The following is a 15,320-nucleotide window of genomic DNA, read 5'->3' as shown; positions in this document are numbered from 1 at the left end:
ACAAGTTTAATGGCCAAAGCATATTTAATTTGAAGCTTTTTAAAAAAAAAAAAAAAAAAAAAAAAAAAAAAAATGATAATTTGAGCAAGGGGTAATTAAGTGTTAGATTTTATTTTATGTACATATAACAAAATTATATAATCATTATGATATTGTTTTTTTTAACATAGCTGTTTTTTGTTTACAGTGAAATTTTACTGTTTATTTTACAATTTGATGTGTCTCCTGTACCTGAATTAAATGATTCAGTTTATGTAATTTATGAGACAAATAAACCACAATTCACAATGTCAACTGTTTTGCTGGACTGGGGCTTGAACCCGGATTTCCTACTTACCATAAGAGGTTGCCTTAAGCACTTTGGCTATCTGAGCACGCCTCCAGGACCAATCCAAACTTCCATATGTCATGTAGTCACAACTCTTACACTCGCATGTAATTTGATTCGTGCACAGGGAGCCAAATATTACATTATCATTTCATCCCATTGAAGCATGGAGACATTGTTAATAGTTACAATGTCCATGATTATACAGTGTCTGTAATCATCATTGACAGTATCTGTTGTCTCAGGCATTCAGACATGTGTGAAGGATACTTTACTGTGACGACAATGATAAACACAGATATTGTAACCATATGTCTCATTATGTTTGAGCTGAGAATATATTTTAAGACTATACAACAGAATTCAATTATGGATGGTACTGTTACCTGTTTTTACAGATGGGTGTCACCTGTGACTTCTTTCAGTCACAGAGCCAGGTTTCTGTTCAGGTGATCAGCAGTATGTTGTAGTTATAAGGGAGGCAAACTCAGCTGCAAATTCATATAGCATCTGACAGGGATTCCATAATGGTATTAAGAACAGAGAAACTCACCTGTAATTTGCCATTTGTAAGAGCAGGAACACCAGATATGGGCTTATTGTAATGGAGATTTGGAGGAATACATTTTGTTTTCATTGCTATAACAAGTTTTACGATTGAACAAAGTGATGAAGATGCTTCAGTGTGTCCAATGTTTGACTTCACAGACCCCAGAAGTAGAGGATTCTTTCTATCTTTAAGGAGAACTTCATCCACTGCATTGAGCTCCTCTCGATCATTTCCCTGCAAAAAACATTGTTTAAAATATAACATAAAACAAAAATTCTTCATTATTCTAATTGAGAAGCAAGTGGGCATAAAGAGAGTAAAGCAATTAATTTCAATAAACTGGTGATAGCCCTTGGTTTCCATTTTATATGCAATGCTGTTTCCAAACATAGTAGTATGGGAAAGAGAAACAACATAACAGGTCTTCCATTCAATGTCAATAAAGAAAGATGGTAATCATAAGTATTTTTCATATTTATGCCACAATATTGTAACAGTGCTACGAAAAAAGTTAATGTCAGTATTATTAAATGACAATGGAAATTCACTATAATGAATCTTACTCACAGAAACAAAAATATTTCCTCACAGATATGACTCAACTTCAAAAAGTAAGTTACAAAAAGTAACTTCAATGGAATCCTTTACTGCACTTGAAAGTTATGCAGATACATGACACTATTTTTCAGCATAGTTACCATATCTCTGTACACAATGATCAGACATTTCTACCAACTGTTCAATGATAGAAGTTCACTCATTGGTGGCAGAGTCATTCAAGAACCTCTACGTCAATGTCCTTGTCACTGGAAAAACTCTCCCCATGCCCCTCCCACATCCTTCCCTGGCCAGCACGATCTCCAATCTTGTCTCCAATAGATCATATGTGGAACATTAGGGAATGAGAAGTGACTTGTGTGACTCGTCAATCAACAACTCTTACAGGACTACGTGAACAGGTCTAGCAGACATGGAATAATGTATTCCAGGATAGTGTTCTCCATTAACTGGATGCCAGAGTCAGTATGTGCATTGTCACCCGTGGAGGCTAGGTCATGTACCGATATGAGTGTTCCAGCATGAGTCAATACATGGTACCTCAGAACCGCCTGTGCTACTGATCTGTAAATGTAATCATTTCATGTACTCCACATGCACTATTGATTGCAACAATAAATCTTGAGTGAATTGGAAACCTCTAAAGGGTGTACTAGTTGTTTTCTGGCAATGTACATACATGCTTATTTGCTTCATGTAACTGTACAACTCTTGAAAACATAGTAAGCTGGAAGATCTATATCCTAGAAAATAATTCTCATTTAAAATTATAGCAGTTTTTCATCCATTTATGCATTAACTTCATATAAATCTTTCTGTGTACATTTTCCAAGAGCCAGACTCAGTGTTAATAACTGTAAACATGCTTTAGGGATTTGTTTCCTCATCCACTACATTACTCAAGATAAATCACTGCACACTGCCTTCCCACTAAACCCCTGGTTAAGTTAATCATATAGTTAAGACCATCACTTTTTTATTGACCTTTTGTTTAACTTCCAAAAAGTCTTCTTTTTAAGAAAGTGAGACCCAATTTTATTGACTATCTTCACAACAGTTTTCATAGTTTCCTTCAAATTTAAAAACTTTTCACACACAGACTGCTGGTGTAAAATGCTGTGATACACGAGAAACTATGGAAAACTTTCATCTCCTTGGCACTGAGTAAGAAAACCATTTTTAGAACCTCTTAAGGTGGAGCTCCATCTCTGGTAACATTACAAGCTTGTGGACAAGTATTATTTAGATAGGATACATTGCATCACAGCAAAAAATATATCTACCCCTCTTGTATGCTCTGTCAAAGACATTACTTTCAGAAGTTCTTCTTTGACAATACCGCTTTTTTTTTTTTTTTTTTTAAATCATCCTTACAAAATCTGGCACGAGTACAGAGTCAGTTACATCACTGGGCTTACCGAATTGCATTGAAAAATAATGACACTCATCCAAGCCTGTTTCCAATTGAGAAAAATCATCATTAGACATTGTTTCAACTCTTCTTGTCATAATTCTCAATGAAAGTTGCAAAGATTCAAAGGCAGACACTATTTATGGCCTGTTTATGAAATTCTGAAACAACTCATCAGTTATCTCTCAAAATGCTTCATTTATGAATTCACCGTCTCCAAGGGGATTCCTCCTCTTCACCAATACATTCAAAACACAATCAGAAGGAAGTGTAGCAGCAACACTTTTCTCTAATGGTTTTGTGAACAAATGTCGCTAAAAACTTAACTTATTTTTAACTTTATTGATTTTTTTTTCTCTCATTTCAAAGTATAGAGGAAACCTGGCATGAAAGTATCTCTCAATGTTTGTCTTTTTCATAAGTGTAATAATAGCCTGTAGTAGTAAAAAAATGCATGTGTCATTTCTTTCTGTTATGAAAAATTTATGTTCCCATTCAGAATGAAAATGATAAATTTTACCTTTCTTCAATACATTACTAATTAAGATGCATGAAGTCATTGCACTACATATCATTTTCTTGATGCAAGATCTCATTTGAAGATCTTATTTATAAAATAGCCCTGATGGCCAAACACAAATTTTGAGATAACATTCAACTTTGGCATGACAAACTGTGATGATGTTCTTGCAAATTCTGTCAACATGTATGTGTACTCAATGCTGACAGCTCCCACAAACTATCTACAGCCTGCATTCATTCTATGCACATTACACCAGAGACATTGGTAGTGCATCATAACGACATCAAACTCACTGAATTCTCCTGACACATACCAAACTATTAATGTGTGAAGATAAACGAAATAATGCAGCAACAAGTAGTGTGCAGGTGGCAGTTGATTGAAATAATGTGACAAATGTGTTTAGAAGTTCAGATTAATGGTTCAAAAAGATTTCAGACTTGCAGCTGGTCGTCGTAAACTTCACTGCACGATATTTTGGCTGAACAACTGCCAGGAATCTTCAGGTGAGCCAAATGAGGACTGACAAAGACGTTCTCCGCTCTGTCTTATATAGTGTGCAGATAGTACTGCCGCGCATGCATTGCAGTCGCGGAGACAGAAGGGCCACATCGCCCAGAGACAGCGCACTCGCTGGTGGAACTACAATACTCAGCTGCCGTCAGTATTGTCGCTGGCCGCAGCTATCAAAGTTTTCTGGTATCTTTGTCTTGAGCAAATTTTGGAGATGACAGGATTTCGTGTATTATTCAATTGGTAACCACTGTCATGGTTCATTAGATTTCCCACAATACGTATTTCAATGGATTCTTTGATAATGGAGTCCCAAAAAGTTGTTGCTGTGGCCAAAATCAAAGTTTTGTCGTACTCCATTGAATGTCCGTTAGAAATACAATGTTCCACAACTGCAGACTTACTGGGTTGCAGTAGGCGAGTGCAACATAGATGTTCTGTACAACACTCTTCCACTGTACATGTTGTCTGTCCTATATAGGCCATACCACATTGACACGGTATTTTGTAAAAATACCACATTGACATGCTATTTGGTGAAAATACTGTGTGGAAGAGCATTGCACAGAACATCAATGTTGCACTCGCCTACTGCAACCCAGTAAGTCTGCAGTTGCGGAACATTGTATTTCTAATGGACATTCAATGTAGTACGACAAAACTTAGATTATGGCCACAGCAACAACTTTTTGGGACTCCATTAACAAAGAATGCATTGAAATATGCAATGCGGGAAATCTAATGAACCATTACAGTGGTTACCAAGTGAATAACACATGGAATCCCATCACCTCCGAAATTTGCTCGAGACGAAGACACCAGAAAACTTCGATAGCTGCGGCCAGTGACAATACTGACGGCAGCTGAGTATTGCTGCAGTTCCACCAGCAAGGGCGCTGTCGCTGGGTGGTGTGGCCGTTCTGTCTCCACAACTGCAATGCATGCACAGCAGTACTATCAGCGCACTATATAAGACGGAGCGTAGAATGTCTTCATCAGTCCTTGTTCGGCTCACCTGAAGATGGCTGGCAGTTGTCCAGACAAAATATTGTGCAATGAAGTTTATGACAACTTGCTGCAAGCCCAAAATCTTTTTGAACAGTTGATTCGCCGGGAAAATTTCAAATTTTATATTGAGTTTAACGAGCACACATATTCAACACTATGAAAAACACATCATTTTTGTTCAATGATTTTCCTTTTATGCTCTCAGTATTCATGTGATCTACCAAATAAACAGTCTACCAGTAGACAGCAACTGATGTGTTGTCACCCCTGCTGTACACCACAGCATCATCAGAAAACAACCACAGACTGCTGCTCATTTTATCCATCATATCATTTGTGTACCCAGAGAATAAGATTGATCCTGTCACACTTCTCTGGGACACACCAGACAATAGCCTTGTCTCCCATGAACACTCACTTTTGAGAACAATATATGTGGTATTATTACTTACGAAGTGTTTGAATCACTCACATATCTTGGAACCTAATCCATAATCTCAGACCCTTGTTAACTGTCTGCAATGGGGCACCAAGTCAAACATTTTCCAGAAATCTAAAGTATGGAATCTGACTGTTGCCCTTCATCCATGGCTGGCAGGATGTCATTTGAGAAAAGGGCAAGCTGAGTTTCGCATAAGCAATGCTTTCTAAATCCATGATGATCTGTGAGCAGAAGGTTCTCTGTCTCAAGGAAATTTATTATATTATAACTTAGAATGTGTACTACAATTCTGCAGCAAACCAATGTTAAGATTACTGGTCTGTAATTTTGTGGATCTGTCCCTTCATGCACATTTTTCCAGGTGTATGGGATTTTGCACTGGGTGAGAGATGCAAAATAAAGGAAAACTAAGTAAGAGGCCATTGATATAATGTACTGTCTGTTAAATTGAACTTGGATTCCATCGAGATCTGGCAACTTACTTGTTTTCAACACTTTCAGTTGTTATTCAGTGCCAGGAATGCCTGTTACTATGTTCTCCAGGTGGGAATCTATGTGACAGTGAAATAATGGTATGTTTGTATGATTCTACTATAGGAATTATTTCTTAAGCACAAAATTTAATATTTCAGCTTTCCTTTAGCTATCTTCTGTTACCACACCAGACTGGTTAGTGAGTGACTGGACAGAAGCCTTCAACCTGCACAGCGATTTTACATAGTACCAGAATTTTCTTGAGTTCTCAGCAAGATCTTTTACAAAAGCATGACACTGGAAGTTTTTGTACGCTTTGCACATCAGTCTATTTGCAGATGTATGACTTTCTACTGACTTTTGCCTCTCATCATTTGTGCATTCTGTTTGGAACCAAGAATGCAATTCCTTAGCATTTTCTGAACAAAGCCCCAGAAACAAGGAGAGCAGGAGAGAATTTGTCACTGTCAGATTAATGCTGTTGTCCACGAGAAAGTCAAGCCTGAATTTGATGCTACAGATGACACACAGCAGACAACACTTGATTTCTTTCCCTATTGCTCACCATTCCACATTGGCTGCCTTCAGTGGTGCATAGGATTCATCTGTCTGAATATTCCATAGGAAACACACAACCTTTAGACTAGCAAGTCAATGGTCACAAATTTGTCATTAAAGATACACGGTTTTCACTTTTGTTAAGAGCATTATCTGAATTCTAGTTACATTCAAACAGCTGCAAATTAATATCTCAAATAATTAAAGAAACAGCGAATACTTTCATTTCAAAATCTTATTTTAAAAATTTCATGATGATAAAAAAAATTCCACTTTTTTTACCCTGGAAAGATATGTAAAATGTACCGTACATGAAAATTATTTTCATATCTTGTTTTGTCAGTTTTATACAAGCATTTATTTTACAGTTCAGTGAAACTGAACATTAATAGTGATAAATTATAAAGCCCTTACTAAAATTATGAATATTGTCCCAAAATATTATCCCCTGTATAAATATCAGACTAATGAGAGACACTTCTAAATGCAGAGCAAGCTAAAACACAACTTTTTTATCAGTTTACTAGTGTACTGTCTCTTTTCCTTAAGAGTTTGACCTATTGTGACCAGGTCTGGTAATACCAGAAACTTCATGCCATGATTTGGCAGTTGTGTTATTTTAATTATGAGAGTGTGTAAAATAGCAGAATGGGACAATGTATTCACGATTTATTGATACCATGTCAACAGTACATTATGGTAGGAACATTGGTCATCATGTAAATTCATTGCAGTCAGCTATCCATTTTATATATCAACGTATCTGTACAAAACAAACCCTCTGCAGGACAGATTGCTGATTTCCATTGTAAGTTCAATATACATTATTTGTTACAGGTTGCCACCATAATATGAATGTAAACAGACAGAAACATTTTGATTTCTTGATTTTTTAGGCAAAAACCCCATCTGAACAGGTCTTGCAAGTCCCAAGGGTGTTGACCGACGACCAGGTCATCTTTAGCCGGTAGGTGTCACTGGACGCAGGTATGGAGAGACATGTCAGCACAGTGTTCTCTTGGCCATTGCCAGTTTTCATGAATGGAACCACTCCTCTTCTGTCAAGTAGCTCCTCAGTTGGCCTCACAAGGGCTGAGTGGACCCAACTTGCCAACAGCACTTGGCAGATCCCAACGGTCACCTATCCAAATGCTAGCCATGGCCAACAGTGCTTAACTTTGGTGACCTGAAGGGAACTGGTGTTACCACTGTGGCAAGTTTAGGCAGAGAACCAATACTTATATTTAACATAATATTGTAAAAACACACTAGTAACTTTTAATTCAGCAGAATTTAAAATTAATTAATGTTTTCATGTAATGAACTGTTTGCTCAATTGGATCTGAGCATTTGTGGGAGATAATGCTTATAAAAATGTTACTCTACATGTAAATTCAAATCAGAAGTAAGCTTAATTCATCACTAAACTCTTCAGATTTGTGAAACTTTAATTTTAATTCATAAGAAGCAGGTAATCAACAATGTATGTACTTAATTTTCATTCTTGTTAGTTAACATAAGGCACATGACTAAAACCATGGCAGAAAGGGTTAGATCAGTGCTAGCGCACTTCTGGTTTAGTTCTGTCATGTCAGTTCTGTATGTGTTATGCCACAGTCTGAGTGGTGTAACAAATTGTTACAATCTAACAATGGTGTGCCATTTACATTTATTTGTGATTAGTGTGCCAAAAAAGTATCCTGATAATTCAAACTGCATTGCAGGCACTACTATTTAGAGGAGAAATTATTTTATTTTGTAGCCCTGAGTCACACCTCCCACATGGTGCATTGCAAAACATTAAATATTGAAATGCCTGTTGCATTTCAAGTGGGTGCTTTTATTATCATGAGAACTGACAGAAATTATAAGGGAGAAAATTCATTGGCATTGTTTGAATGCAAATCTTGTCAATTTTGTCTGTGTGCATTGCTATTTTAATAGTTTGCATTTTGCATTTCTGAGGTGCAGACAAGAAACAATATTGATTTCCAAGACAAGTTCATAAAATTAAGTAGAAATCACACACAGACTGGCCAGTGTATCAAACTAATAGATGTTAATCTGCCACATAGATTCTATCAAACTGCATGCCTATGAATTATCATCTCAGTTAAGCGAATGGAATCATGATTTCCTGCCAGAAAGGTCACAGATCATAGACAGAAAAATCTTCTAGTGAAACCAAAGTGATATCTCAGGTTCCCCAAGGAAGGCCTTGTGCCATTCTTAATCTATATTAATGATTCAGGATAGAATATGAGTCCTCTTAGATTGTTTGCACATTAATTTACAGCTAAAGGGCACGAATTGGTCAATAAATGATACACAAAATTGCAAATTATCTGAATGAATACATCGCAAGGAAAGTTATGACAAAAATTCCCAGAAACAGATGTAATTTCTGTGGGGGAAAAAAGAAAGTACTATGATAATGTTACCTATCATAGAGCTTGAATTCATGAGAACACCACAAATGTTTAAAAAAATTAAAATTTGGCAACTATAAATTAACTTCAACTTAGGTAACTTACCAAAAGATCTAAAGTGAGCAAAAGTTATACCTCTCTTAAAAATAGGAAACAACAATATCATGGAAAGATAGATAGCTACCCACCATGTAGAGGACACGATGAATCACAGGTAGGTGCTGCACATTTCAGCTTTCAGCCAAAAGGCCTTCTTCTGAAGTAGAAAATACACATACACATTCACACAAGCACAACTCACATAGCAGTCAGAGATGATGGTCATGTTTGTCTGAGGCAAGCTTATGTGAATGTGTGTGTGTTGTCTGCTTTCAAATAAGGCCTTTGGTCAAATGCTTAAAAGTGTAGCAGTCTTTTATTTGTGGCTTGCTATGACTCAACGTCTCCTCTACATGACAAGTATCAATCTATCCTTTACATAATATGGTTGTTGTTCCATCTTAGACTATCCATTTTTATAGGTAATACAGAAGACATAGAAAATTATAAGCATCTTTCTCTGTTGCCACCACTCTAAGAAATATATACAATGAAGTGCCAAAGAAACTGGGGTAGGCATGCGTATTGAAATACAGAGATATGTAAACGGGCAGAATATGGCACTGTGGTCAGAAACTCTTACATAAGATAACAAGTGTCTAGCACAGTTGTGAGATCAGTCACTGCTGCTACAAAGGCAGATTATTGAGATTTAAGTTAGTTTGAATGTGGTGTTATATTCAGCACGTGAGCAATGGAACACAAAATCTCTGAAGTAGGGACGAAGCGAAGATTTTCCCATATGACTATTTCACGAGTGTACCATGAATATCAGGAATCTGGTAAAACATCAAATCTCCAACATTTCTGCAGCTCGAAAAAGATCCTGCAAGAACAGGACCAACAATGACTGAAGAGAATTGTTCAGTGTTACAGCAGTGCAACCCTTCTGCAAACTGCTGTAGATTTCAATTCTGGGCCATCAACAAGTGTCAGCGTGCAAAACATTCAACAAAACATCATCAGTATGGGCTTTTGGAGCCAAAGGCCAGCTCATGTACCCCTGATGACTGCATGACACAAAGCCTTACATCTCACCTGGGCCCGTCAACACTGACATTAGACTCTTGATGACTGGAAACATGTTGCCTGGGCAGACGAGTGTTATTTCAAATTGTATCGAGAGGATGGACGTGTACGGGTATGGAGACAATCCTTAGCCCTGCTTGTCAGCAGGGGACTGTTCAAGCTGGTGGAGGCTCTGTTGTAATGGTGTGGGGCATGTGCAGTTGGTGTGATGTGGGACCCCTGATATGTCTAGATATGCTCGCTACACTGTGGGACACAGTGTACAGTATTTTCTTTTAAGTTTTTTTTGTCAAGTTAAATCGCTTCAAATATTGTTGCTAAATGTCATTACTAGATATCACTATCACAACTGCACTGAATCTGTGGCTTTCTCTGCCCATATGTCACAGAAATAACATGCGCATGTCTTCTGTACTGTGTGCCTGAGCATTTGGGTGTTTTGTTTTGAGTTTCCTGTCGAGATTCTATTTGGTACGGTATACACTAAGGATCAAATCTTGTGTCGAACTATGCATAAACAGAATTGTATGTGAAATGTCAGCTTGAATTCATACAAGAATTTCATAGTGTTCATGTTCCCAATGATTCGGTGATATGTAGATTAGTGAAGAAATTTCAAGAGACTGGATCTTCGTTACATAAATGAAGGCCTAGAGCACCTAGTGTTTTAACCAAAAATAAATCAGACAAGATAGGGGAGGCCTTGGAAAGAAGTCCGGAGTATCTCATCACCATTTGGGACTTCAACATGTGCTCATAGAATTGTGCACAAACTGAAACTGAAACCATACAAAATAATTGTAGTACATCAGCTGAGGAACTCAGATTCTGTTGAAATTTCCTGTCGGATTAAAACTGTGAGCCAGACCGAGGCTTGAACTCAGGACCTTTGCCTTTCGCGGGCAAATGCTCTACCAACTGAGCTACCCAAGCACGACTCACACCCCGTCCTCACAGCTTTACTTCTGCCAGTACCTTGTCTCCTACCTTCCAAACTGGTAGAGCACTTGCCCGCGAAAGGCAAAGGTCCCGAGTTCAAGCCTCGGTCCGGCTCACAGTTTTAATCTGCCAGGAAGTTTCATATCAGTGCACACTCCACTGCAGAGTGAAAATCTCATTCTGCTCAGATTCTGTTGCTTGACATCATTGTTGCAACTGGCTGTTACAGTCTGTGCACAATGGGGATGTTAATTCTGAGATACTTTTTTTCCTGATGAAGCATGGCTCCATTAGTTAGAGTACATAAATTCTCAGAGCAATCGACATTGGATTTCCAAAAATCCTTATGAATAATATCAACAACCTCTGCATGATGTGAAAACAGGAGTTTGGTGGGCAATTAGTACAAGACGAATTATTGGCCCATCTTTTTCCACTAAACAATAACACCAATCTCCATGAAGCAATACATTCCAAGAAGTATGTGAACAATATACGGTGTCCTTTTTTTCAAGAACTAACACCTAACGAAAAGATATGTGGTTATTTCATGCAGGACAATGCAAGACCACACATCACCAATGCTTCTATGACAGCAGTATGAAGTGTTTTTGATGATAAGATGATTGACTGGCCTCCTCCTTTTCCAGAACTAAATCTGTGTGATTTTTATCCTTGAAGAATGTTAAAAGATAAAGTGTATGCAACTAATTCCAACATGCTAGAAGAGGTGGAAGATAGGATTCAGCTAGTCATTTCCCAGATTTTGGCAACCGAAGTTCATTGAGCCTTTGTTAATGTGTTCACGAGGTGTCACACTCCTCTTAGCATAGAGGGACATCATTTTCAGCACCTACTGTAAAAAAGGTAAACTTAAGTTAAACGAATGGTGATATTGTTTGTGATTAACTCAGGGGAAATGCGTGCGCACGCGCATGCACACACACACACACACACACACACACACACACACACACACACACACACACACACACACACACAAGTCTGGTACTGCGGCAGCCAGCGGATGCGGTGGCAGCAGCTGATGGCCATGCCACATGACCCATCAACCCCTCCTGGGCGTCTTTCAAGACACACTGTAGAATGATTAATAACAAGAGGAGTAGCAAATTAATGATTCCATCATGCATGGAAAACAGGATGCATACAATAGAGACAATACAGTCTCAGATGAAGTGAAATTTTATTTGTAAGCTCCAAAATACATTAATGCAGCAGTTCCTACAGGTAACATAGTAGGATCCTTACTGTTCCAGACAATGTTATATAAAGGGGAAAAAGTTCTCTTTTGCGAATGACAGCATCAATATAATTCCTGATAACACAACAGAACTCCTCGTACAAAAAGCAAATGAAATCCACAGTGATGCTTACCCTTGATCAAGAGGCAATAAACTAATTTTGAACAAAAAGGAAAGAAACAGTATAAATTCTGGTTTGAAGAAATTAATTAACACTTTCACCTTAAATGTAGATGATTATTATACAGATAAAATAACGAACACAAATTTTTTACGGCTGCATGTGGATTGCCAATTGAAATGGAAAAAGCACATGAGAAGTATGTTGTCAACATATTATGGCTTTAGAGTACTTTCACCAGGATGTACAGGAAGTGCCTCATAGTTACAAAGTATTCCTAACTACACTCATGAAAAAAGTTATGTCATAATTTTTTAGCAGTCAAGTGATCAAAATGTGGTCACAATCAGATAACAGAAAAGGGTTACAAGAATAATGAATTAAAAATCGTAATTCAGCTCATTGTATAAATCAGTTTAAATAGTTGTATATAAAAACAAAGATGAGGTGACTTACCGAACGAAAGCGCTGGCCGGTCGATAGACACACAAACAAACACAAACATACACACTAAATTCAAGCTTTCGCAACACACTGTTGCCTCATCAGGAAAGAGGGAAGGAGAGGGGAAGACGAAAGGAAGTGGGTTTTAAGGGAGAGGGTAAGGAGTCATTCCAATCCCGGGAGCGGAAAGACTTACCTTTGGGGGAAAAAAGGACAGGTATACACTCGCACACACGCACATATCCATCCACACATACAGACTCTTTCTGTTCTTGCCAGTAGTTTCACTTTGTATTCACCTTCTCCTTTTTACCGTAATCTGCTATACTATTTTATCCCGCCTATATATATACTCAATAATACGTTACCCACTTCCAAACCATAACCAAAAAAATTTTTTTGCCACTTTCAGCACTACCGCCGCTATAATATCCACCGTTTCTAGTTCACAAACAGCTCCTTTCACCTTTTAAACAACCATTTCGGCCAGTTCTAATAACTTTCGCTTTATTTCCATTTCCGTTTTTCCCACATCACTGATCATATTTAGCCGCTTCCCACAGGTTTTAACGCCATTATTTCTTCGTCAGACAATTGTTAGCCTCATTTTCATAATCTGCCACCATAATACCACTCCTTTTAATATACTACACGCAGTTTTTTCGAAATTTTCCCAGATTTCTCCGTCCTTTAACGTGTTTTGGCGGCAACAAAACCACCTAACCTTTATGCACATCGCTGTCTACCAACCCAAGTCCAACATAGCCCAGCTGTAACCAACACCTTTTTGCCTTTTTTCATTCCAGATCTCCAGTTACTTTCCGGTTCACCTTTATCTCTCCCCATAAATTTTTACTTTCATTTTCACTTCACCTCATGTTACACTTTCTAGCTTCTAATACCATGTCACCCTCACAACACCCCCACAACGACCCCATTAAGTTTTATTTACATTCCCTCCGCAAACATGCCTTCGCCCTAGCCAGATTACACTCCCATATTCTATTTTCTCAGGCTTGTCTGACATTTGGCATCACCCCCAAAGGCCTCACACTTAAAGTTCCCATCTCTGGCTGCAACCCTTCCTTCCATCAGTCCCTATACCAGTTCCAAACTGAACAATCCATTGCCCTCACCCACCTAATCCTTCACCTACACATCAACTCAGCCAATGAACACACCCGTCAACTCCTATCCTTAATAAAAGTCCTTAATCTTTCCTCTCCCACATCCACACCGACTGTTCAGAGCATCCTCCTACAGGCCAACCGTAAATTAGAACAGCATGCCACCCTCCACCTCAAAAAACTATCCAATCTCCTGGTTTCCCACCTCCGGAAAGGAAATATGTCTGCTTGTGTCTGTATGTGTGGATGGATATGTGCGTGTGTGCGAGTGTATACCTGTCCTTTTTTCCCCCAAAGGTAAGTCTTTCCGCTCCCGGGATTGGAATGACTCCTTACCCTCTCCCTTAAAACCCACTTCCTTTCATCTTCCCCTCTCCTTCCCTCTTTCCTGATGAGGCAACAGTGTGTTGCGAAAGCTTGAATTTAGTGTGTATGTTTGTGTTTGTTTGTGTGTCTATCGACCGGCCAGCGCTTTCATTCGGTAAGTCACCTCATCTTTGTTTTTATATATAATTTTTCCCACGTGGAATGTTTCCTTCTATTATAGTTTAAATAGTTGTAAATTCTCACTACATCTACCAATCCATTACACAAGAAAAACATTGTTAATGGATTCAGTAAGTGTTCCATCCAAAATTCAATATGAACAAGTTTCTCATTTTCAAAACAAAAAAAAAATGTTTCTCGGTATTGCCAGTCTACATTTTATAATACCTTTACTTCTGCACTATCAATTCGTTTACTCTCTAAATAGCAAAACTCATTCATTACTTTGAGTGTCTGATTTATAAATCTCATTCACCTTGCATCACCTGACATAACTTAACTGCACTCCATTATTCTTATTTTACTATTATTAATCATATTTTTATATCTTTTTTCATGGTGCTCTCCATTCTGCTCACCTGATCTACCAAGTCCTTAGTTGTCTCTGACAGATAACAATGTCATGGGAAACCTCAGAGAGTTTATTTCTTCTTGCCTGTTGTGGCAACAAGCACAGACCAGACTTCATACAAGCAAGCTGTCTATGAAATACTTCTGTTGTGTGCTAGAATACTGCTGGAACAGCATGCTGCAATGCCATAGAGTACCATAGTGGTGGGCTAAGTTTCCGCAAGCTATGACTCAACACTGTGCTTCCTGAGTTACCTGCATGACTGAGGCAAACTCCTGTCACAACATTGATGGCCACAGCAACTATAATACACATGGTCAGCTCTTAGCAGCACTTGCATTTGTATTAAGACTGGTTCTGGGGCTTCTGACAATAGCCAACGCTGTGCAGTCAAATGTGGGATGAAAAAGCTTCCACTTCACCTAGCATCAGCAAGCTGCTGGTCTGCAAGCCGCTACTAGACCTGACAGTTTTGGGTTATGAGCCAAAGCCATACAGTGGTGGGCTCAGCTATGGTGTCTTCATCCAGTATTCCATCACACTTCAAGGGTCCTGGCTTCAGCGCAGGGCATCTGTGTGCCTGAAATGCTATTCACAGCTGTCACTA

The 15,320-nt window shown here is 38.3% G+C and overlaps 1 protein-coding gene across 1 annotated transcript in view; it reads right to left on the bottom strand.

Annotated features, from left to right (window-relative positions):
• Positions 1–15,320, bottom strand: part of LOC126483828 (fatty acid synthase-like) — a 394,620-nt gene that overhangs the window by 300,042 nt on the left and 79,258 nt on the right. Inside the window, exon 7 of the mRNA XM_050107027.1 lies at positions 882–1,112. Coding sequence (XP_049962984.1) covers positions 882–1,112 — 231 coding nt within the window. The remainder of the gene's footprint in view (positions 1–881; positions 1,113–15,320) is intronic.

Source organism: Schistocerca serialis, chromosome 6 (genome assembly GCF_023864345.2).
Source record: "Schistocerca serialis cubense isolate TAMUIC-IGC-003099 chromosome 6, iqSchSeri2.2, whole genome shotgun sequence".
Taxonomy (NCBI): domain Eukaryota; kingdom Metazoa; phylum Arthropoda; class Insecta; order Orthoptera; family Acrididae; genus Schistocerca; species Schistocerca serialis.
Note: the sequence above shows the minus strand (reverse complement) of the source record. Positions and strands in the feature narration are given on the sequence as shown.